Source organism: Manacus candei, unplaced genomic scaffold (assembly GCF_025592945.1).
Source record: "Manacus candei isolate 608988 ecotype Guabito, Panama unplaced genomic scaffold, ASM2559294v1 h1tg000049l, whole genome shotgun sequence".
Classification (NCBI taxonomy): domain Eukaryota; kingdom Metazoa; phylum Chordata; class Aves; order Passeriformes; family Pipridae; genus Manacus; species Manacus candei.
This window is the reverse complement of record NW_026138097.1, coordinates 12851092-12875740: the sequence shown is the minus strand read 5'-3', so window position 1 is coordinate 12875740 and position 24649 is coordinate 12851092. Positions and strand designations below refer to the sequence as shown.

General features: G+C 39.9%; 2 protein-coding genes across 9 annotated transcripts; one reads left to right on the top strand and one right to left on the bottom strand.

Moving 5' to 3' along the window:
- Positions 1-1496: 1496 nt before the first annotated feature.
- Positions 1497-11170, bottom strand: PAK1IP1 (PAK1 interacting protein 1). Of its 3 annotated transcripts, none has more exons than XM_051799229.1 (10): positions 11149-11170; positions 8868-9030; positions 6360-6480; positions 6187-6261; positions 5473-5525; positions 4862-5007; positions 4673-4770; positions 3857-3956; positions 2560-2686; positions 1497-2009 (listed from the first exon to the last, which is right to left on the bottom strand). In XM_051799229.1, the coding sequence occupies exons 2-10, from the start codon at positions 8908-8910 to the stop codon at positions 1849-1851; spliced, it is 924 nt and encodes a 307-aa protein (XP_051655189.1). In that variant the 5' UTR covers positions 8911-9030; positions 11149-11170; the 3' UTR covers positions 1497-1848. The 3 variants fall into 3 exon arrangements, with proteins under 3 accessions (XP_051655189.1, XP_051655187.1, XP_051655188.1); XM_051799227.1 differs by lacking the exon at positions 11149-11170 and adding an exon at positions 10473-10630; XM_051799228.1 differs by lacking the exon at positions 11149-11170 and adding an exon at positions 10336-10352.
- Positions 10054-23869, top strand: LOC127476368 (tRNA selenocysteine 1-associated protein 1-like). 6 transcript variants are annotated; one of them, XM_051799258.1, is made up of 11 exons: positions 10713-10814; positions 11652-11822; positions 13249-13324; positions 14340-14416; positions 14512-14645; positions 15206-15337; positions 16248-16367; positions 18533-18728; positions 19323-19368; positions 20168-20336; positions 23546-23869. In XM_051799258.1, exons 4-10 carry the CDS (start codon positions 14387-14389, stop codon positions 20302-20304), a joined length of 795 nt encoding a protein of 264 aa, XP_051655218.1. In that variant the 5' UTR covers positions 10713-10814; positions 11652-11822; positions 13249-13324; positions 14340-14386; the 3' UTR covers positions 20305-20336; positions 23546-23869. The 6 variants fall into 6 exon arrangements, with proteins under 6 accessions (XP_051655219.1, XP_051655222.1, XP_051655218.1 ...); XM_051799259.1 differs by lacking the exons at positions 10713-10814; positions 23546-23869 and adding an exon at positions 10054-10175 and having other exon boundaries at positions 20168-20562; XM_051799257.1 differs by lacking the exon at positions 23546-23869 and having other exon boundaries at positions 20168-20562.
- The last annotated feature ends 780 nt before the right edge of the window (positions 23870-24649 follow it).

Sequence of the window (24649 nt, the reverse complement as noted above, 5' to 3'; positions counted from 1 at the left end):
TTAGGACCAAAATTCTGTTGAATTTTTGCTTTTTAATTCTTAAAATTATGTGCAGACTGGATTTTTTCTGATGCTTATGCAAGCTTGCTTCTGTAATTGTGATGTCTGTGGCCATGAGCTCGTGTATTTAAAAATTCAAACAATAAAAACTGGTTTAGCAGTGGCAGCCATTTTGTCAAGGACATAAGATAAGCACTGTGAAATAGACATAACACTTTACAAGGGAAAGCACTTTAAACAGTTCTCTTATTTAAGCTTATACTTTTTAAGTTGTATATTTACTGTAGAGGCCTTATGAATTACAAATCTGTTTTGGTACTTTTCTATCAAGTCTACAAACCCTTCAAAGTCTTATATTATTTGCCTGTGTTTGTGAACACAAACATTTCAGGTATCATTAAAATTAAAAGCTGTGTAAGCTCAAACTAAATACCTTTAATGCTGAATTTAACTGAGCTCACCTAAATCAACTATATTGAATTTCCAAAGAAGAGGCTACAATCATTTATCTAAATAAGGAAAACAGTTACAGAAGGTAAATATGGATGCCTACTTCCAAGAGAATACTGACATTGCCACAGGAACAATTCCATAACAGCACTGATGATGCTCACTTTGTTTCAGTGTCAGAGCATACATGGAGCTGAACTGCAGTATTCTATTTTACATCCCTAAACCAGCCTGCATTCCTATCTCCAGATTTGGCTCAATCTTTTTTCTGATTTTCTCTTCTTCTTCTCTTGCTACACAAATAAGGAGGAACAGATTATTACTGAAGTGAATCAGAATAAAGCATAATTCCAATTACTCTTCGAAAGCAGAAGAAATAATGACTACTCCAGTAGTGCAAAAACCAACATTATCATGCCTTACACTTTAAAATAAAGAGTGGGAACATTTAGCACAGCTATTTGAGCTTGTTCACTCCAGCTCAACTTTGTTTTTCCCACTGTGTATTTGTAATAAGGCTTAGGATAAAATCCTGTTCCCACTGACTGAGAAGGTCAGGAATTCACTTTTTGTTTAAGTGCAAACAAAACAGATAGGTGACATTTTATCAGCATGGCAAAAATTTCAAATGTTATATAATTCTTTTTTAACAATACGGCTCAGATCAAGGACTTGAAAAAATACAATGGGAAGGGGTAAGAAAAAGGTAAAACCATATTGATATAAACTCTTCTACCTAAAAATATGTATCATATTCTAAGCAAAAGGTTTCAATCATGTGAACCATGAGTGCCAAGACTTAAAAAAAAACTTAAATACATGAAGTATGGACATGGTAAAAAAGCCAAACATTTTGCTTATAAACTCCATGTATAAGTCCATGTCAAGAACTAGAAAGTATGGTTTTCTCTGAATGTATGAATGGAATGTGATCGTCATATTTTAAGTAATTTTAACATGTTCCTTCTTACAGTAGGAAAAGTAATGCAAGACAAAGGCAGATCATATTTTGAGTCAAATAAAGAGTAACTTTTTCAACACCAAAATGAAAAGTGTACATGTTTTTAATATGCATGGAAGTGAAGACAAAAATGTATCTGAGACAGATGCAGCTATTTTTATTATTTTAGCTACCTTTTTCAGAGCCAGTTAAAAAGGTATATGTTATTTTTAAGAGAAAAATATAAACATTACATATTATAAATTTATTTTTGCCTCCTTCACTTAATTCTTTTGATACTTCTCAGAATGGTCAGTCAATTTCTTAGGGTAAGAACATTAATTACTTTTAAACAACTCATCAGTTCAGAGGTATATGTCCTGTTAGAGGTTTACATTCTTATAAAAACTAGAGCAACACCAGCATTTACTTTTATACAGAAGAGAAAAAAGCTGCCTTCATGCCGAGCTATTCTGTTTCCTTTTCTTCTTTTGCAATGGAGCTTCCAATTTTTTTTTCTCTGGAATAATTTTTCTCTTTTTTTTTGCTGTTTTATCACTTGTATCAGTCCAACAAGCTTTGTTTTTCCTGACTATTGATGATTTTTCATCTTCTTTTGCTGAAAAAAAGCAAGAAATTATTCACACTGATCTTTATGTAGTCTTATAGTTTTTTATTTTACAGTGGAAAGTGCCATTTATGCTAGTTTTGCCTGTGAAATTAAAATATCTGAAGATCAAGTATGTAAATAGATAACAATACACAAAAACAACTGCACAAAACCCAAACAAATCGGAGCCAGACCTCCTAAGTTTGCCCAACTACAATGGCCTCAGACCTAATTTTGTTTATAGGAAAACAAGACATGCAGTCCAATCAATCTGTTTATTTTCTTATCTGTCTCAAAAGCTTCACAGTGACTTCCTCAGTATGTTATTCAAGTGAAAGAAAACTTTAATAAAAGTGAAAAGGGGCTTATGTCATCCAACAAACATACAGGCTTGAGACACCATCAGATTGGTAAGTGTATCTGTATCACTTGCCAGTGTCATCTCCCCAGTTCTTCAAAATACCAAAACTTTTTCCAGTGCATATAGTAGAAACCTCCTACGTAGTATATTCCATTTCACTGTCACATTAACAATTGAAAATACACACAGTTCTGTTACCTTGAGATGATGTTGCAGCTTTATCAGAGTTTTCTTTCATTTCTGAAGCTCGGTCAAGCCATACTGCAAGACATGTCAGCCTAGCTTTGGTATTGACTTCACACAGTAAAGATGGCACATTTTTAATCTGAAGAAAACATAAAAAAAATATTATTTACACATTATTTCTGTTTAAATTTACTGAAGTATTTGAAGTGAGAAAGTAACTTCCACTTCATTGTTAGGCAATTGTATCACTCAGCTCTGGGAGTACTTGAGCAAATATCCTATTAGAGATATCAGGATAAAGTGTCACAATGTTAACAGCATTAACACATCAGAAATTACTGTATTAGGATATTGTACCTCACAGAGCTGGACAGAGCAGCCCACACAGTTATACAAAACTCTGCCTGGACAGAAAGCAAATTACCACAGATTTGATCAAAATAAATACAGTGTTACAGAGAAAGGTAAAGAATTCCCTGATCACTATGTCAATTACAGGGTATAGAAACAAGGGGAACAGAAATTTGAGGAAGAAAAAAGAGGGATTTCACTATTGCACTTAGAATTATAAAAATAACCAGAGGGAGTAAAATTAAAAATGGGCAAATTGACATATGAAGTGTATAAATGTTGAGAAATAATTATTTGAACTATTCAAGATACTTAGAGTGAAATATAGTAGATCCTTTATTATTAGGCATTAAATGTTAAAAAATCTATTTCTGATTTTAAGAGCAAACCATAAACATGGTAAACTTAAAAGATAAAACATGATTCCTTGTTGAACTGTGCTACTGGGAACTCCTTGAAAACACAGAAAATACAAGTACCCAGTACAGTAATGTGTTTGAATTTTTCTGAAGGATAAGTTCTTCCTCTGACATGAACGACCACTTTCCTCCCCCCCCCGCCCCAAACCACAGAGTTTGTGTTTTTAAAAGAGTAGCAACAGTCATCAACATTACAAAAATTCACAGCAGTCCTTAGGACATATGTAACTGATTAGATAGTCATAGACCTGCTCAGGTCAGTCTGATGGGAAGCATGACTTTACATATAAAGAGGAGATGAGATCTCGTAATATCATCAGATTTTATAGTTTGCTTTAAAAAAAAACCTACAAAGATAAAAAATATAGCAGTGCATAAATATATGTGTATATGTATCTACTGAACATAACATGGAAGAAGATCAAGACATCCAGATTTCAAGTAAAATTTCCTCAGTGATTTGCAAATTGGTTGTCTGCAAATTTGGTTGTCTGGTATGTTTCATAAATGTAACAAGCAGTTTATGTAACAAGACCAACCTTATCAAGATCCAGATTCCACATTTTAATGTAACCATCACTGGATGCAGTAACAATAAGATGCTGTCCTTCTCTTTCAAAAGTATAAATATCTTTTATTCTGTGAAAAGAAAAGTAATATGTTTCTATTTTATAGCATGGCAGTTCACATCAGAACAGTAAGCTGACAAAAATTAAAGATGAATAGGCAAGAGTTTAAAAAAATCAGTTTGAACAGAAAATCCACAAGTGACAGGCAGGAACTTTGACAGTGATCTGGTTTGGGTGCTGTCATTTATATTAGGAACATTTGCCTTTGCTAGGCTCATTAAGATTCAATTCAGAATGCTTTAATACTTTAAAGCATCTGCTATCAGACACACCAATGACATTACTGCTAATGCTTTTGTGTTTTGATGAATTAAAAGCAACATTTGGATAAATATTTGGTATTCAACAACAACAGAGAATATGTGATTACACTCCTCTTTGAATTGAATAAAACTGGTTTGTTGTTTTAAAGCATTCTGAAGAGTCAGAATCAGTAAAGACTGGTTAAATACACACACACTCACCCACTCACTCACTCATAAACTTAGAACAGTAATAATTCTAAGTATATACCTTGTTTCTGTAACATGCATGGACAACACAATACTGGTGCTCATACTAAAAGCAAACAAGTCTCTCCAGTTTGAAATTTAGCACATAAATAAATTTACTCTCTATACGAAAACAAAAACAATAGTAAAATATGCTGAACATTACAAGCCATTGAACTTTACTGAGGACTCAGCATTGCCATAAGTATCTAAATAGTAAACAAATACAGAATACCTGTTTTCATGAGCTTTAAATTCACACAGGCATTTTTGAGAGTCACAGCCGTAGAACCTTATAATTTCATCATCTCCAGCTATGGCAAGGATAGAATCCTTGGAATGGGAAAAAGAGAAATGCAAGTGTGATTAATTTCATGTGTTTTAAACCAGTTAATTTCCCAACACCTTTCTTTTTTGTACTTACTGTAATAAACCTAAGTGAAGAAATTCTCTTCTCTGTTGTAATGGTGCCAGTGATTGAAGCTGTGTCAAGTCTGTAGATATCCACTTTGTTTGTTACCACGGTCACATACCTCTCTCCATCAGGGGACCACTTAATTATGTGTGCATCTGTATACACAGAGACACTGAATTTTTGCACTCTATATTGCATGAAAATCTAAAAGTAAGAATCTTTAGAAGCTGTTGGACAGTTTTCTACCTTGATCTGAGAAAATATTGTGAAAAATCAAATAACCTAGAATAAACAAGTCAAACTATGCTCTTAAATGTTTCTTTCTGATTATCAGATTTGTGTAAAGAAAAACAAACCAAAACATATTTATTTAAATGTCCTGACCTCAAATTTCAAGGGGAAAAAAAAAGGATTTACTTTAGTGATACTACATTTTCCTTTTGGTAAACTATTATTACTAAGGATATAAACTTATATATGCTTGTCTGCATGTGTAAAAAAGACATTGTGAAAGTTGTGTCCAATTAACTGACTTGTTGATTAATTCAATCAACTTTTCTTTACACAAAAAATAAAACTATCTAATTCCACTTTATTTGGATTTAGACTGATAAACTCACTTTGCTTCAGGTTTTTGATGAAGGCTGATCGTCCTTCAACAAGATTCCAAGTTCTGAAAGACAACAAGAGATAATATGCATTCTGGTTAAAAACAGCACAGCGAAACTGAAGTCTGAAATGCTGACATAAGGCACCCAAAGGAAGCTTTTAAGCATCTCTGTGCATTTTTCTGCCTTCTTATTGCAAGAGAAAATGATGAGTTCATATATTGCTTGCAAAGTATAAAGTTGAATTTGTGTTATTTATTTTCTAAACCACCATTTGCAATACAGAGCCTAAAAGGAGCCCAATAACAATTTGTGGTGTTAAAATAGAATTTTATGTCTTTAAAAAAGATATCTACAGCAACATGGACACATTCCTAGTGAAAAATTAGTTTTCTCACACTAAACAAAACCTTGACAGTTTCCAGAAGGCTAAGCAAATTGTGTTCCAAAATGCAAATATATTTATGCATCTGCAAGTGACTTGTAAAGAGTCAGAGCTCACAAAAAGAAGGTATGAACAGCAGGAAGTATTCTTAAAAGACTTTAAAATATTGCTGGTACTTAGAACTTCATAAGACAAACCAATGGATCTTTGAACCGTTTGATGACAAATATGTTTTGCCAGTGTTTCATGGTTGAGTCCCAACATGGAATTGTTGCTTATAATACCTTACTAAGAGTTACTGAATTATGATTCTCCACATTCCTTCATTAGTTTTGACTCACCTTAATGTTTTATCTGTTCCAACTGATAAAGCTAATTTCCCAGAAGGATGAATAGAAAGAGATGTCACCTGTCCCCTGATAAAAACAAAACATTAGCCAAATGTATAATTGAATTATTTACAAGGAAAATAAACATGAAAATGTACGTGAATATGCAGATATAAGAAACTCACTTATGTGCCTTAATGGATTTCAGACATTCCCATCTCTTTGTATTCCAGATACAAATGAGTCCATCTTCACCCCCGCTCAATAGATGTGCAGTACCATAGAACTCCAAACAAGTTATTGTCCCTAGAAATACAAACCAGAGCTATTAACAATGTTGTACACACCAAACAGTTATTGCACAGAGAACATAGTGTCCTAGTTAGAACAGCTGGGACCAGTTCATCACCGGATGGGTGTAACCCAAAACTGTGTATTCTATAGCCTTCCATGCTATTTCCCAGAAACTGTTGTCAGTAGACTATTTGCACCCTCTGCCCAGAGCAGCCTGACTCCTCAGGCTATAAACTGGGTGTTAAGAGGCCTTCGAGATAGGAGGGTAGTTGCCTGAACTGGAGAATATATAATCTTGGAGTCTTGGGACTTTTTTAACCACTCATGGGATCCAGAGGAAGACTGCAGACCACCGCTCTCAACCAAACTGCAGACCACCACTCTCGACTGGACTGCAATCACCACTTTTCAACCAGACTGCAACCACCACTCTCGACCAGACTGCACCAGCACTCTCACCAACAGGTTTTCCCCTCTCCTTTTGCTTTGGACTCAGGGGGCCCAACAAACACCACTCTGTTCATGCCCCAGGATGCTGGGTTATACATTTGGGTTTTGTGGGTTAAAACCAATTGCTTGTCTGTATAATCATAGTTATTGTATTATTTTATTAAATTGTTATTCTGACTATAATCTCTCTTTTGAGTTGAGTTCATTTCCCCTGCTGGTTTACCTTTAAACCAGCACACATAGGAATTAACAGAAAAGCATCTTCCATCAAAACATGCCAGCTACTACCCTATCCTTGGGAAAATCTAAATTATTTCCTAAGTATTTCTTCACAAAACTCTGAAATTTTCTTGTTATATTCACATATAACACATATATTATGTGCTCTATCAGCCACCCTTTAGCCATACATGTCTGAACTCTGCCTGGTCTTTTCTCTGACACGGCAGTACTCAAACATCGTGGCACAGATGACAGAGGGCTCCTATCAGTGATAAGGAATGCTCCCATGTCACAGCCCTGCTGCTACCAACACACAGCTGAATCTACTGCACATACTGTGTCCCATAAGCACCAGATTCATCATACAGGAGTTAAATGCAGGTACTGTGCTGAGTCGAACTCCAGGTTCTTCTTAGCTCATCAGGACTAAGCTACAAATGACCCAAACAGGTTTATTTGGACAGCCATTAACTCGTGACTGTACCAATTGTATAGACAAAGGGTGCACCTTCAGCAAGTCTGCAGACGACAGCAAGCTGAGCAGGGAAGGATGGGATGCCATCCAGCTCAAGAAGTGGGCCCATGGGAATCTCATGAGATTCCACGAAGCACAGGGAAAGCCCTGGTATCAATACAAGCTGGGGGATGAACAGATCGCAGAGCAGCCCTGCCGAGAGATACTTGGGCATGCGGGTGGATGAGAGGCGGGACATGAGCCAGCAATGTGCGCTTCCAACCCAGAAAGCCAATTGTATCCTGGGCTGCATCAAAAGCAGCATGGCCAGCAGGCTGAGGGAGGGGATTCTGTCCCTCTACTCTGCTCAGGTGAGACCCCACCTGAAGTGCTGCATTCAGCTCCGGGATCCCAACAAGCAAGTCCAGAGGAGGGCCATGAAGATGACTAGAGAGATGGAACACCTCTCCTGTGAGGAAAGGCTGAGAGAATGGGATTGTTCCGCTGGGAGAAGAGAAGGCTGCAGGAAGACCTTATTTAGGCCTTCCAGCACTTGAAGGGGACTTGTAAGAAAAACAGGGACAAACTTTTTAGCAGGGCCTGTTGTGACAGGACAAGGAGTAACAGTTTTAAATTGAAGAGGGTCAGTTCAGATTAGATATAATGAAAAAGTGTTTTTACAAGGAGGGCAGTGATACACTGAAGCAGTTTGCCCAGAGAGGTGATCCATGCTCCAGCCCTGGAAACCTTCAAGGCCAAGTTGGTCAGGGCTCTGAGTGACTGGATCTGGTTGAAGATGTCCCTGCTCAATGCAAGGGGGTTGGACTAGATGACCTTTAAAAGGTACCTTCCAATCCAAACTATTCCATGATTTTATGATGTACTTTTACAGCTGTAATTCACCCAGCACAGACAGTGGAAAATGTACCACATTAACTCATCTGGCAGCAGCAGCCTGCTCTCACATATGTAACTTTCCTGATAGAAGAAAAATGGCACGAGCCATTTGTGGATCATAACTTTTTAAACAGTTAAAACTAAAAACACTTGTAAGAAGCAACTATATTTGTGGCAGCACTAATATCCAAAATAATTTTTTTACTTTTATGCTCAAAAGTTTACTTTGTTTGTATCATCACACCATCATGGCTGCAGCACCACCACTATTAGAGTCTTATTAAAAAAAAAATCAGTTTTCTTCTTCTGGTGAGGGCTGGCTTTTCAGCTACAATTTTATACCATTAATGCTTTTTACAAAGAAATGCTCCCTTACCATTGTGCTGTAGCAGCGCCCCATGCTCTATCTTCTTTTTCATGTCATAGATTTGGATTGTCTCATCTCTGCTCCCAGTGACCACATATCTGTTATTCACTGCTACTGCTGACAACGAGGCAGAGTGGGCATGATGTGTAAAATCAGGGACGATTGTCCAGGACTGTAAATGAAATGCAAAACAAACAGGTATTTATGAAGCTTACCATCATAAGCTTCCACTTCATCGTCCTGTAATTATATTTTGTAAAAGAAAAACCTGAAAAAGTATATGTGTAAAAATCAGAATCAGAGAATCGATTAGGTTGGAAAACACCACTGAGATCATCGAGCCCAACCTATGACCAACAGACCGTGGCACTAAGTGCCACGTCCAGTCTTTCTTTAAACACCTCCAGGGATGGTGACTCTACCACCTCCTTGGCAGTCCATTCAAACGTCTAATCACCCTTCCTGTGAAGAAATTCTTCCTGATGTCCAACCTAAACTTCCTCTAGTGCAGCTTAAGACTGTGTCCTCTCATCCTGCTGCTAGTTGCCTGGGAGTAGAAGACGGACCCCACCTGGCTACAACCTCCTTTCAGGTAGTTATAGAGAGTGATAACATCACCCCCGAGCCTCCTTTTCTCTAGGCTAAACAATCCCAGCTCCCTCAGCTACTCATGATCAGACCTGTGCTCCAGACCCTTCACCAGCTCCTTGCCCATCTGTGGACTTGCTCCAGCACCTCGGTGTATTTCCTGAACTGAGGGGCCCAGAACTGGACACGGTACTCGAGGTGTGGCTGTGTACTTGTACACCAGTGCCAAGTACAGGGGGAGGAATTACACATAAGCATAATGGGATCTTATTGAGTTAATGTGCTGTTAGGAGATTAGTCTAAAGGACTTAAGCGTGCAAGCCGCCGCTTGTAATCAGTGCCGTGCTTAGACGAAGCTGCCGGTGAAAAAGCGTCTGCACAGAGACAAATCTCATGGCCGAGGGAGGCGGATCCTTTCGTTTTCCATCACGGCAGGCTGGAGACACGCCTTCCACCTGGCACCAGCCCCCAGACCACGTCCCATCCATCCCCTGCGCAGCTCTTCCTCCTCACCCCCGCGTAGAGAGAAGCGGCCCCGCACCGCGGCCCCCCTCACCCACGCGGCTTCCCGCAGCCCGAGGGAGGCTTCACGCAGCTCCTGGGAACCCTCTGGGGCAGCGAGGGGGCCGAGCCTGGCGGGAGAGGCCGCGGGACAGGCCGCCCCGCCCCCGCAGCGCGCTTTAAGAGCCCCGGCGGCGCCCAGAGCCGCGGCCGCGGAGGGGCGAGACGGTGAGTGCAGGGGAGCGATCTCGGGGACGGGCGGGCGCGGCCATTTCCCCCTCCATATTTCCCCATATATTTCCCCATATATTTCCCCCCACTCCCCCCGTTCTTCCCTGTATTTCTCTGGAGGTGTTCCAGGCCAGGCTGGATGGGAGCTCTGAGCAACCTGGTCTCGTGGAAGGTGTCCCGGCCCAAGTCAGGGGGGTTTGGAACCTGACGATCCCTTCCAACGCAAGCCATTCTGTGATTCTATGCGCCATCCTCCTCTCTCCCCCCACCCCCCTCCCCACTTCCCCCGTTTACCTGCCCGGGCCGCGCGGCGAACCCCAGCAGCACCTGCTCGTAGCACCCCGCCACCAGCTCCATCCGCCGCCGCTCGGCGCCGCCCCGGGGTTCCTGCTGGCTCTTCCGCCCGCCCACCGCGCTGCCTGCGCCGCTCCGCGCTGGCTCCGCGTGTGGCGTCCCCGGCGGCGCTCGCTCCCCTCGGGTGAGGAGGAGAATCCCGCGGGAGCTGCCGCGGAGCGGGAAGCGCCGCAGGGAAGGGCGCGGGGTCAGGCTGCGCGCGGGGCAGCCCGCGCGGGGGGGCCTCGCGGGGCGGAAGCGGCGCTGGCGCGGGCGGTGATGGCGGCGGGGAGGACGAGAGGCGTTAGTGCCGGGATCGGGAGGGGAGGGGGGGAGCGGTGACAGCCACCGGGGGCTGGTGGGGAGGAAAAGGGGCGCGAACCGATCTACTGGGACCGAAGGAGGAGGGGAGGGGCGGTCGGATCTTTCCCTTCCCCCGGGGCCGCAGGGCCGCCGCCTCCTCCCTCAGGGCGTGTGGGGCGGGGAGGCCCCGGCGGCGCTTGGGCCGAGGCGCCAGAGAACCGGCTCCCCCACCGTCTTCCTAGTGCTGGGCCCGCTGGCTTTTATTTTTGTATTGTCGGGTGATTTTACGGTCGTGTTTTTTTGTTTTTTTTTTTTTTTCAATTCGATTTCTTACCGCGTAGCACAATGAGCGGGAAGCGCGGCCGCGGCGCCAGTGTGGCCGCTTGCGGAGGGCCGCGGCCGGGCGGGGCGCACTTGTGGTCGGGCTCTTCCCGTCGTGCCGAGTGGCTCAGTTAGAGAAATGCGTCACGGCTCGGGCCTGGGCCCGGCCGGGGTCGCCGCGCCGGCCCTGGGGGCTACGGGAGCTTCCCCCATCCCCCTGCCCTGACCCAGCGCCTCGTGTGAGCGAAATTAGTGCCGTAGGAAGGGGGCGGCTTGGCCGCTGCCCGGGTGAGCGGTGTTCGCACCGACGCTGCCCGTTGGTAGCTTCTCCCGCTTTTTTGCATGTACAAACACAATAACGAAAAGAACCTTTGGAATACAATAAAAAACTGCTATGATGTGTGTGCAATCCAGTTGAGGGTCTGTAAGCTAGCTACAGTTAAGACAAACGTTAAAAAAAAATAAAATGTTTATACATGCTGTTTTAACTGCTTTTAAAATGTTTTTATTTCATAGTGAAAAGATCAAGAGGTGACAGTCAAGGTTGGACGAGGAACAGGACAAACACAGTGTTGCTTAAAAGTTGGTGAGAAGCAGCTGCATCACTTGCCTCCTGACAGCCTTTTACAACAAGACTGCTTTATTGTGTGTGCCCGTCTTCTGCCAGATCTGCATGAGTGAAAAGCAGTAAGTTTAAAAGAAGTTACTGTGCAGCCAAGAATTTGAAAATTAATTATTTCAGTGTTGGAGAAGTTCATAGTTCCTCTTAATAGAAAGTACTGTTTCAGTTAGAGGAACACTGTTCTGTGGAAATTTGTATTAATAATGACCATCTTTAACAGAAAGACGTTGCTGCTGATAATTATAATGAACACAGTTACTTTTAGTAAGTGTATTCTCAGTTTACCATATGCTAACCTTACTGGGACTAGACTGTATTTTAAGGGCTTGTTTGTACTTGACAGTTTCATTGCCTCCAGAATGGCTGTGGGGATAAAGTCCATAGTTATTTTGAATAGCACCGTGCATGGATGGTCTAATTATGGTTTATGGCTATCCTGTGTCAGGTTAGCCTAATCCACTTTCAGAAGCAGTGCTCTGAACTGGTCCCCTCTGTGGGCAAGCCTTTAAGGCATTATGGATGCTCCCTGTTTATTGCATTATGTGAATGTCGATTTGATCAGCTAGGATGTAAAACATTGCATAAATTCTGGCATGGAAATAGAAATTAGAACTTCAGCAATCAAGTATCTGCATAGAAGGAGCAACACTGGATATAAAAAAAATCAGCAGTGGTGAATAAACAGCTGTGTGTGGAAGTAAATGTAGAATATTTTACAAATGAAGCTTGATTTTGCACTGATTTATTTTTGTTAGATGACTAGGGGAAAAAGCTTAAAGAAAGGATATTGGAATCAACAAAGATTCGTACCTTTTCAGGAAAGTGTGTCCACTGGTGTAGTGGTAGCAGTAAAAGGTCATTTATTGGCTAACTCGCTGGTAGTGAGTGAAATGTGTAAATGAAAAAGGCAAAAGAGAGAAAACAGTCCTAAGAAAAGGATGCAGAGAAGGATCACGTTTATCTGTACTGTGCCCTCATCCTGCTTTTATTTCTATTATTTAGTGCACAGGAAGTATCACTGCTTGTTTTCAGCTGTGTAGTTTGTGGTACAAGTAAATTAACTCTTAATTTGGCTAAAAGGGGAAGAAACTCTGGGGACTTTTGCAGAACGTACTGAAGCCTTGTATCTTGTTGCCTTGTTTTAACTATTTTAGAATCTTCTGAATTACTAGGTTATTGTGTGTAGGTATTTCAGCATTAAGGGTAAGGTATAGGTGACTTAAAAGTTCTCTGTAACTTTCTAGTGCTTTGGACAGTGGGAAGGCTTTGTGGTGTATTGCAGTTTAAGACAGTGAAGATTACTTCTAATCATAATCCCATTGGCCATATATCCTTTTCACACCCATTGCTTTAGCAGTGACAAGTCAGAACTTAAAAAATTAAATTCCGACTTAATATCATTCAAAGGATGCAGAGGGGTGAACATATTTGGAAGTAATTAATCTCAGGGATAAAATTCTTCATCGTTTTCATCCCCTGTTCTTTTTCCAGCTGAAGGAGTGAACTGAATCTGTGCAGCCATACTGTTTGAGAAAGACAGAAGACAGTTTGAACCATGGCAAGCCAGGTAAGATTATGTGGTCAGAAATACAGGCTTGCAGTGCCTAAATGGATTCCAGAACCATACTCAGAATTCCTAGTAAATGTAAAGCTGAAATAGCTAGCTTGCTCTGAGTTGGATATTCTTTTAGTCCTGTGATTTCTTCTGGCAACGTGGTAATTGGTGGCTGTCCTCTGGACACTTAATTGTGTCAACTGAAGCAGATTGGGGGCATAACGTTAAGTTTCGCAGTTTGGATTATTTGAGTGTGAGTTCTTCTGAAGGACCTTGCGTGTAACACTCTCTATGTAAGATACATGTAGAGGTGTTATAGAGGAAGAACGATAAAGTCTGCGTAAGTAAAAGCTGTGGAACGTCATTCTCATTTTTGGAAGTCCTTGTTCTTCAGAATCTTGAGAGGGAGGCAACCTGTTTGCCTGTTTCCTCTGACTGTTTCCTCTCCTTTTTTTTGTGCAGTTACCCCACTCACTTCCTTTTTGAACTGTGGTTTTTGGGGTTTTAGTTTTTTCTTTTTTTTTCCTTTTTTTTTTTTTTTTTTGGTAAGAGGCACTTTTTTATGCCTCTTCCTTCCTGGCCTTGCGTCTGGGTTCACGTTTTCCCTCAGCCAAGCTGGTGCCTGTTCCTGGTCTGCTTTCTCCTTACATTCCATTCATTGGCCTCTTGTCGTTGTTCCTGGCCTGGGAGAGTGACTCACTGCTGGGTAGTAAGGAGAGGCATCTCACAGAAGAAGAATTCCTAGGTGAGGGGAAGATAGGGACAGCGGAGGTCCCTTTTGGAAGAGTGACGATTTCCCTGCCTCCTCATCAGTCAGACTGTGCTGCAGCAGGATTTTTTGCGTCCTGGAGCTCAAGTGGAACACAGTCCAGTCCTGAAGCTAATTAACATTTAGGATTGGCCAGCATCAAAGGGCTATCTGCTTTTTCCCTAATTCCCAGAGGAAGCTGTCAATCCTTTAGCCAGCTTGACAAGTCAGGGGAATATGGCTGTTCATACAATCCTTTGGCTCTGTTATTTTTGCCAGGCGTTTTCCCCAGAGGCTGCTTTCCCTCATGGGAGGCGGAGGGAGAAATGGGACCCCAGGCTTCTTTCAAGGGCAAGGTGAATATGGGGAAATCACCTGTGGTGATGGGGAGTGGGAGGGAGGAATGTAAATGAGGCTAAAAACTATAAAGGTGATTTTTTTCTCCCTACAGGACTTGATGGCGAAAAAAAGAGAATGTCTCCAGGCATACAGCTGGTGGAGAACACCACAGAAGAAACGGAAGAAAAAGAACAAAATAAAACCAGGAAGAATAGAGTTTGTCCCTAGTAGTACTAATACGACCAGGTAAAGACCTTTAGAATGGAGAAGCCTTACCTGTTTAAATTAATGATGACTAGTGAATGCCATCACTTAGTTTTAAAATCCTGAAATGACACACGTAGTGCCTATACTATAAGTATTGCTTATGGAATTGTATTGCCAGTAGAATATTCAGGATTTTTTTTTCTAGTTTGTCTCTCTCATAATCACTTAAAGTGGTGGCAAAATAGTCATAGCTCTTTTGAATCATGGCTGTAACTTAATAGTTTTTTGTGGTGTTTTTGGGTGCCCTGCCCTTCGGACAGCAAATATTACTTTTTAATCCCTTCTAAAAAGTTTTTTTAATAAATATGGGTTTTTGTTAAAATGCTTTCTTTTGCAAAAGTGGTAGAATGGACATTCTACTGTAGTAGTGATGGCATTGCAGTTCTGTACATTGCTCAGCAGAGTTTTGCAATCCGTTCATATTTTTGTCTCTGTATTTGTTCAGTGATAACTGCCTGCTTGTATGTTGGGTACTTGAATACTGCAGTGAGCTATGTTAGTCTCAAACTTGACCGTGGTTCTCTTTTACCTTTTTAAAGACCAGATTATTCAATATTTGTTGGGGAGCTTACTCCAGAAGTGGATGATTTCCAGCTTTATGACTATTTCCTAAAGAGGTACCCCTCATGTATTGACTGCAAAATAGCAACAGACCTGCTGGGATATTCCAGGTAACATCTGAAAATGTTTAAATGGTGTCATTATGTTTGCTTCTATAAGTAATATATTAAGAACCTGCATCAGAACTGTTTCTCCATTTTCTTTGGAGGCGGGAAGAGAGATTAGCCTTTGGCATTATTTTTTTAACAGCATAGATCCATGTATTTCTCAAACCTTATGGTTAGTTTAAGCAGTTAATGTGATAAGCTTCTATTCAGCCATATGAATATCTACATGAAGCTAGACAGTGGGAGAAGGGGGACCTCTGCATGGACATGTGCACTGCTGTGCCTATCTGCAGCAGTGTGTCCACTTAGTCATCTGCAGTACTGAAGACAAGCTAATTCCCTTTTTACGTGTAAAGAAAACTGTAAGGCCTGGCAAATCTTAGGGGGTTGGGAGACCAAACTTTCAATATTAGTAAATAAAGCTTAGTGGAAGTTACACTGGCCAGACAGTGAGTCAAGCAGGGATGAGCAAGTTTGCTGTTCAGAGAACTCTGGCTGTAATGGACTAATTCAAAACAACTTGAAAAAAAGGAAAAAGGAAATCTGAGAAAGCTAATTTAAAAAGAATGTTAGAGATGTACTGCTGTAGGAGTGGTTTTAATACTAAGAGATAAATGACCTGCTGTAAGTGCAGAAATATGGAATCTGGTTAGTTAGATAGTTAAAACTTATTGTTTTGCTGCCTTTCAGCAAGGTACATCTTAATGCTGTCAACAAGCTTTTTGCTTCTGGCCCAAGTTTTTAATTTTGTAAAAGCATCTTCTGTGCATGTGCACATGCCAGAGAGGTTGCTTAGGTAATAAAAGCTATAGTAGCTACTATTTTCTGTTTTCATGAAGACAGAAATTGCATTCATTAGCTTTGTAACTGTTATGAATACTAGAATTTGTTTTCTCCCTTTTGAAAATTGTAGAGGGTATGCCTTTGTCAGATTTGGTGAGCAAGGTGATCAGATGAGGGCACTGCAAGACTGCCAGAATGCACCAGGTCTGGGGGGAAAACGAATCCGGCTGAGCATAGGAATTTCTAAAAGGTAACAAATGAGTTGTGCATTGATACAGTAATTCTGAATAATCGGATTCTTTTCGCTCTGCCTTTGTAAAGACTGTGGCCCGTGCTATAATGGCTGTACACACGATGCAGTCTACAAAACCAAAATCACAGAAGCATTATGTTTGGACTACCTGGATTCATCAACCTCTTTCAGTATTTCTGGGGGAATCCAACTCCTAAGTCTAGCCAGATTGTATAACTTGGGCTTAGCTGTTGTAACCAGCCTTAATTCTTACACTAGTGAAGCTGAATGCATTTGTAAATATTTTTTGGGTTTGGGTCTGAAGAAGGTAGAAGGGGCAACAAGTGTTTGGTTTTTATGCTAGGAAGCTTTTCTTCTAGATGTTTCCCCCCTAGTTTAGGCAAGCTCGTATGTTGCTAGTTTTAAAGTAGGCTGGCAGAGGAAGGAACTCCTTATTGGAAAAATACGGAATATAGAGGGGAAGAAGCCAAAGGAGATGTTACTTGAACAATTTATTTAGGATACTGTTCTTTACTTTTCAAGTAATCAGAGCAGTAGGAAATTCTAAAGTTGATTGGTTTTGAGAGGGTTTTTTATTCTGCCAGCACAGTTCTCTCAGTTATTTAAGACAATTCAGTTGGAGTCTTGATACCAAATTTGATAAACTTTGACCCAGAATACAGACAAATATATAGAACTTCATATAAAACAATTTCAGTATATATTCATGAGGGTAGTTTGTGTGTTCTCTTGGAAGACTAAAAACAACTGCTTCTGTTTCTTTTTACCCTGGATAATTTTGCTAATGTTGCCTTGTTGCTCTGGAACAGAAATGCTCTTAACCAAGAGAGCATTGTCCAGAATTGCATTGACTAAATTGCTTTGAAAATAGGAAGAGGTCCCAAAGAAACAGGTTTTCTCACATTTGCTATCCAGATAAATATTAGCAGCATTTTCACATTTTTCTTTCCTACAGAGATGGATGTAGGAGACAAATTGAAAGCAGAAGACTTTGAGACATTATGTAATCATTTGTTTACCACAGTAGTAACACAGTAGAATACCTATTTATTAGAATGTATGTGTAGCTTCACAGTAATGAAAAAAATGTGGGTATTAAAATAAACATCGCTAATCTATACCTGTTTCTAAATGGCTGAGTACTGAGCTCTCCTAGCATCAAAATATCTAGCCATCAGAGTAGTTCGTCACTAAGTCACATTGGAAACTCTGTTTCTGAGCTCCTTCAGTTTGTGTTCTTGGCAAAAAACCTTGATCTGAGTTTTCTGTAGCGAAGTGGAGATACAGAGAAATTGGACTCTGCAAACAGGAGTTTTGCTTGCACTTAAACAGTGAAGAAATGTCTAAGCATAGGGGATTTCTTGGAGTGTGCAGCTGGCTTATCTGAATGTTTTTTATGTAGTGTATCTGTGTTAGTACAGGCAGTACTTTTGCAGTGATACTTGTTAGTGTGTGAAGTTTTCCCTGAGGAAAAATCTGCTTAGGAAAGAGAAAGTAGTGAAAACGAATTGCCTGGCCCTTTGGTCTTGAGAACCAATGAGTTTTGTCATATTCCTGCTGCTGCAGCTTCATTCTGGACAATGGCAGTGCTGACTTAACCTGGCAGCTATGCTTTGTCAACTGCCCATGGACTAAAAATTGAGTAGGTGAAGGGTAGGCATGGTAAATTGGCAGGCAGTGTCAGATGCTCCTCTGAAGCAGATAATCTGACTTCACCTCTTTTTTCTGGAAATAACAAGATTTAGTATTAACCAAATAAAAGATAGAAGGGCTAATTAAGATTTTAAATCTTTAAAGCATCTTTAAAAGTGTCTTTAAAGCAGTGGTACGTTATAAAGGTCTGTGGTCTTAATAAATGATTTTTTTTTATCAGCAACTTGCTTAAATGGATACTAAAAGTACTCAAACTGATTACAGATAAATGTAATTGAGTTAATCCATGGAAATAATTACTTTTGGCATTGCTGAAGGTGAGAGTATTTGCTTCTGTATAAACATGAGACACTGTGCTGTGACTTAAAACTGTTGCTTAGGCAACTATTTAGAAAAGCTTCCTTTTAAACTTGGAAGCCAGTAAATTATGGCAAATTGTTTAACTTCAGCGGTGGGTTTACAGTTTGCTGTTCTCAAACTCTAACTGTATATAACTTCTCATGTTTCAGACTGAAAGCAGAATTCCAGCGGTACCAGTCATACAACTATAACGATTATTACCAAGATTATCAGAACTACTACTCACAGTGGAATTATGATCCTTATGCTGACTACAACTACAGCTCCTATACCCCCTATGATAGCATGCAAGCTGTCGGAGAATGCTCTTTAGGAGATGCTGTTATGGCTCCAGCTGTGTTTGAGGTAAAGATACTACACACTTGATTAAAAAAATCACAAATAACAAGTTGTATGAATTGTGTAAGTCAGAACAAAAAAGTCCTAAAAATTAAATCCTGTTCAGCTTAGTGTGGAGGTTATATATATTGGCAGACATCATTGAGAGCTATATTTGATTTAAGTGCTTCAGTAGTGCATCTATGGAATTAGATATTTATACACCACTATTTGTTCATGTATGCCAGATAACAGTTCTGAAGCATAATTGTGTAGGCTTTCGTCCTATTCTTGATATACTTTTACTGTAACATGATCTTATCTGAATTAGTTTATCAGTTGCAACTTCTAAAAGTCCTTTCCAAGCTGAACTTATACTATGGTTTTCTAAACAAAGAAACAAACGACCCCCAAACCTAAACAAACCAACAAAACCCCCCAAACCACTAAAAAACAACAACAAACACCCTGCAAATAAACCCTCCCCAACAAACACCACCTCCCCCTGCTTATTCTGTAGTTGTGGGAGGAGGAAATGGTTTGGAAGTACAACATTATTTTGGATTTGTGATGCTTTCTGAAATGGATTGAATAAATTTTCTTTTTTTTTTTTTTTTTTAGGAAGCTTCAGCTATGACTGAAATCAACGATGACCTAATAACTGAAGGTAATGATAATTCTATCACTGCAAATCAAATTTAGCCATGCTTCTGCCCTTTAACAATACAAGCCAATGACTATTGGATGAAGAATGTTTTTGAATTTCAGCTGATGTAGTAGGATCCTCTATGGGTTATAGCGTAGAGGAGGTAGGATTTTAAAGCAAATAGTGTACACCATGTCGAGTAGAATGGGACATTGTCAACAGTAATTCACAGTAGGTGTCTTTAACTTTTGCCTTCATTCTCCTTCCAAAATGACCTATTAGAGGACTTAGCATATCTTTGTATAAATTCTGCTAAAATCATTGTATGTTAAACTCATTAATAGGCAAAAGCTTGGTTTTCCAAAACCTGAGATAAAAGCTTATGTTGCAGATCTTAAATGGAGGATTCAACTTGCACTTAAGTTCTGTAGAAGATCTTTGTTTGGCCTGGAAGGTTTGTAGACAGTTCCTCACAGAGAGACATCTTGTGTTAGCATTCAGAAATTTTATCCTGCCTAACATATATTGTGGTAGAAATTATTTAAATGGATTTTGGTAGATTATCAGGCTTAATTATCCTTAAATCTGCACTTTATATTGAAATAGCAGTATGGTCCTAGCATTCTAATAACACATATTCCAAAAGAAGCTGGACTTGTCAGGTTTGTTGAAATTCTAGGTGTGAATAAACATCTTATTACATTTACTATTAAATATACTAGATTTGGCTAAAATACATTTTATGAGACATTTACTTCAGGGTTTTGTGTGCAACCTTTCCAAGATCTGACACTCGTACTTACCAGGCTTTTATTTTCAGATCCACAGCTGTACTTGGATGTTGATGAAATGAACAGACAATTCATGGAGACAAGTGAAGAACTCTATGATGCCCTCATGAATTGTCACTGGCAACCTCTGGATACGGTCACTTCTGACATCCCCTCTGCTATTTAAGTGTCTTATATAGCATGACCGTTATGACCAAGGTGCTAAAACTACATTTCTTCTACATTACTCTAGATCATAAGTTTTAAAGCACAATGATAGATTGGGTTTTTTTGCTATGCTTTTGACAGTTTCTGTAATCTTTTTTTTTTTTTTTGTTCATCACTTGGAGCGTCTTGAAATCATGTAAATATTCTAGAAATGTAAAGAGTTCAATGGGGTCTAAAGATAGACTTGCCTGTGTAAATAAAATTTTGTTTCTGCAAACCTGCCAGCAAGGGATTTTACTTACATGTGTGAAACACATTCTCTTCTGGCTTGTTGAATTTAGCTGGAGGCAGTAGGGGTATTTCACCTGTCTTTGGTATGGGCAGCAGGACTAGCAAGAACTAGCTCTCACATACTTCCAAGTTACCTAGGCAATCTTTTACAAGCTCTTAACACACTTTATCTGTACAGTTTTAACATACAGAAGGGCAAACTTTCAGCTGCCATAGCTGCAAACATTCCAAAGACTAAGGATGATACCTACTGATAATTCTATTTCTGCCATTCTTGTTAGTCTTCTCAACTGATGCTGTACAGCAAAGAAACTGGTGTAACATAATATGTGTTCTTAACCCTGAAAATCCTTGGAGAAGACTTTGGTTTAAAGGAGGAAGAATAACCCATCAGGAGTTATAGTATCCTAGCTAGTAACAACTCTTCAACTAAGTTTCATCCTATCCTAAACATCTGTTACTTGTTCAGTCTCCATGCTCGAAGGTTTCATAGTGATGAGGTTATAATTCTTAGTAGGATGACAGTGTTCAGTATTCAAAGGAGATTAGGGGAGATGGCAATGAAGAATGTTCTGCTTTAAGATAGCAACTTCTGAGTGGTTTCCTCTAAACTTAATATCTGGCAGGGTATAAAGTGTTTTCCAGGCATAGGGACAACCTAAGCTGCTGTGTATGCAAAAGTATTTACTGCTTAATGTATGCAATAAAATAAATTTAGGCTGAAAACAGAAGAATACTCTTTGAAGAGAAAAAGGTAGAAATCATCAGATAGCTAATAGCCATGAAAGCTACTAAAGCTAGTCAAGTAGGTAATGATACCTCCTTTAGGGTACTGCCATGTGTGTTTTGGGAGCAATCTAAACCAGAATTGCTAGAATGGCAGATAAGAATGAAGTCCTCTGGCTTTTTTTTTTTTTTTTAAATGACTTAAGTACATTAAAGTGGTCACAACCTATATGCTGTTCTTAAATGTGAAACTAATTCTGCATTGCAGAGTGATGACTTGGCACAGGAAGTCCCTTCTAGCTGCTCACCAGAATCTCCATGTTTTCTCTTCACAGTTTAATTTCAGCTACATTTCTTTTTCAAAGTTCTGCCCATGAAACGCAGATGCTCTAAACTAGAAAAGGGTTTTAGAGTACTATAGGAAGTTCATTCTTCCTGGATTTTGTCCAGATGTGTATGTAGAGAGAAAACAAAAAAATTCATTTAGACAGGGAGTGTACTATCACAGTTTTAGCAACTGTTTCCCTAGTTTGAAGAGAACTAGTTATGTTGCGGCTGTAAAGTGGGCTTTCTTAGGTGAAGGCTTCCCTTGTGTGAACTGGTCAGTTCTTGGAGGATGATAGTAGGGAGATTATTGATGGGAATGTGACAGAAAGTGGAATAAATGAAGCAAAGAGAATCTGGATGGGAAAGGGAGTACTTGTGCATATGTAGAATTGTTTCAGGGTACCGCAGAAGCGGGGGGGGACTTAAGATAGTAGATGCAGGCCCCTTGAATTTGGATAGGAGCATTAAAGCTTCACAACTACACTGGATTTGATACCACTTCAGTTGTAGTGCATAGCTGTGGTACTTGAGCTTGGTACTAAAAAGATGTTGCTAAGCAAAGGATTTCGTATCTAGCAAGCGCTATCATCACAAGCAACAAGACAGCTTCCGGGTCTGTGCCTGGGTTATATCCTGCTTTGAAGTGCATATCCTGCTTTGCATAGCATTACATAACACCATAATGAAGTTGCAGCAAGTAATTTGTGGAAACCTTTTATTGTGTTTCCAGTTAAAAATGTGATGCTAAAGATGTATGTGGGCTTGGCAGAACTACTATGGAGTATCTGCTGATTTTTAGTATTTGGGAGGTTGACCTGTGTGTGAACTATGTAATGAGGGGCCCATGTAGTGGTGTGATTTCACTTGGCATATAAACCTCAAAGTCAGTCTGTAGCCACCACATTTATGCAGATTTTACATGTTAACAAGGTCTTTATGCTTTGCATTAGAGACTGTTTTCAGATATGCTTGCACCTTCTGTTCTGGCCTGTAAAGTATCCATATAGGGAAAGTACTGTTATGAAATGTACTGAAAGAGGTTGTTTGGGCCATTAGTTCTGCACACTTGAGAAATGTTGGGAAATACATTTTCTTCCAGTCAACATACAAGAAGAGAGAGGTGAGGAAGGGAGTCTGCTGGTTGCAGCCCATGGGATACCTGTTCTAAAGTAGCTCTCTGACTTTGTTTTCTGTCTCCCAAGCTTTACTAGCCTATCCTGCTTTCCAGTTAGGAGTGCATATATGGGATCAAGCACGTGTAGAGCACGTTCTTTACTGTAAAGGCATACTGAAAAAACTTCTTTCTGCGTGGGTGTAAGCCCAAATTCAGGAAAAAGTGAGCACACTGGAACTGTTGGAGTGCATTGCTGAGACTTTTAAGTGAGGAAACTTACAGCTCTGGTACTGCCTGCATTAGCTAGCTTACATGAAGACCTGAATGTGTACATAATACAGATGCCTGATATCAGTTCTACAAAGATCTGATTGCAGTAGAAACATAAAAAAAATATTGGAAGCAGTGTTTTCAACACCACACTATTTCACTTTGTCCAGTTGTGTTTTGTCTGTTTTACCTAGCTGAAATGTTGTGGGTTGGTTTTTTAAAAAAAAAAAAGTCTGATGAAGGTTTTTTATCTTTTGGAAGGATATTTAGTGTTGGTTTTATGAACTCTTTATTGTACCTGGCTGTGATAGATAGTGCCTTTACCTAAAACCTGCTAATTTCTTGAAGAAGAGTAATGCTTTTGTTTTCTATCACTTCTCTGAACAGAAAAGCTTTAGTACCATGGTTTGAGGGGCTATTGATCCTGCAGTCAGTGAACAGGGAGAAAAACAGGCTAAAAAAAGGCAAAGAGTACTTAAAAGGCTACAAAAAGGTTCAATGGTACTTAAGCCGTGAATGTTTCTTTTTGCAGGGATGCTCTTGGACCAACAGCTTCTTTCTAGCGCTACCTCAAATTAACTTGCAGATATAACTCACAGGGAAGATTGATCATAAGGTGATGATCACTATCATTCTGCTGGAGATATATATATATTTGCCTTTTGTTTTGTCTCATTTTTAATGACATTTATTTAATTTCAGTGACTCATGTCAATAGACTTTGTTTGACTACATCGACAAGTATTTCTGAGTCATGAGTTTCATTAAAGGCATGTCACCATATGAAAATTGTTCTAAATAAGTAAAATGGAAGTAAAATAAGTAAATAAAGAAGCACTTGAATTTACAGAGCAAATGTAGTGTAGCTGCCTTTGACACATACTTGGAAGAGAATATTGCGATTACAGCTTACCTTATACACTTAGCATGCATCAGAAAGAGCAAAACTTGTTTCAGTTTTGCCCAGCTCCTACGTGTCCAGCACAGGAGGGAGTTTAGTCAGTGCCCCACACAGGTACCACTTTAGAAGCCGGTATTGTTACTAATGAGTCTCTGTTACCAAAGGGCACTGTTTATACCCCTTTGTAAATCCTGCTCTTCCCATAATGGAAATGCATTATGATACCCTTCCTTCCTCTCCCTGAAGTTCATAGTTACCATGCTGCTTGGTTCCTGGAGAGAGCTACAAATCCAGGCTACAATACTTTTATTTATTTATTTATTTTGATGATTATATTGATGATTATCTTGAGATATGTGTTGTAGAAACAGTGTCATCCTAAAGCTAGTCATCAGATGTCGCACATGGGCAGTTTACACAAGATGAGGTGGTTCTTGCAGGTGACTTCTAAACCCACATGTTCCACATTCTGGAAAGGATTCTCTGTAATTGTGAGTCATCTCATGCACGTAAAATTGTATTTACAAGGGTGGGGCAGGAGGGGAGGGGTCTGGAGTTCCAAAGGTGTAGTTCATGAGAAGAAATATCTGGAAAGTAACTCCACCCTGGCTGGGGTTTTTGGAAATGGCTATCTCCTTCAGATGATTATGAACATGGAACTAAGAAATTGAGGAGTTAAGTCAGGTAGGAGAGCTGGGAAGGCACAATGTGGTTAAAAAAACCTTGGGCAGCACA

Excerpts from the sequence above, each read along its gene's own strand:
- PAK1IP1 (XM_051799227.1), bottom strand. The coding sequence starts at position 10,535 with ATGGAGCTGGTGGCGGGGTGCTACGAGCAGGTGCTGCTGGGGTTCGCC. Across the intron at positions 9,031-10,472 it reads TCGCCGCGCGGCCCGGGCAG|TCCTGGACAATCGTCCCTGA; the intron begins GTAAACGGGGGA and ends TTTCATTTACAG. Across the intron at positions 2,687-3,856 it reads GGAATCTGGATCTTGATAAG|ATTAAAAATGTGCCATCTTT; the intron begins GTTGGTCTTGTT and ends TGTTTTCTTCAG.
- LOC127476368 (XM_051799258.1), top strand. The coding sequence starts at position 14,387 with ATGGGACCCCAGGCTTCTTTCAAGGGCAAG. Across the intron at positions 16,368-18,532 it reads AGCATAGGAATTTCTAAAAG|ACTGAAAGCAGAATTCCAGC; the intron begins GTAACAAATGAG and ends CTCATGTTTCAG. Across the intron at positions 19,369-20,167 it reads CGATGACCTAATAACTGAAG|ATCCACAGCTGTACTTGGAT; the intron begins GTAATGATAATT and ends TTTTATTTTCAG.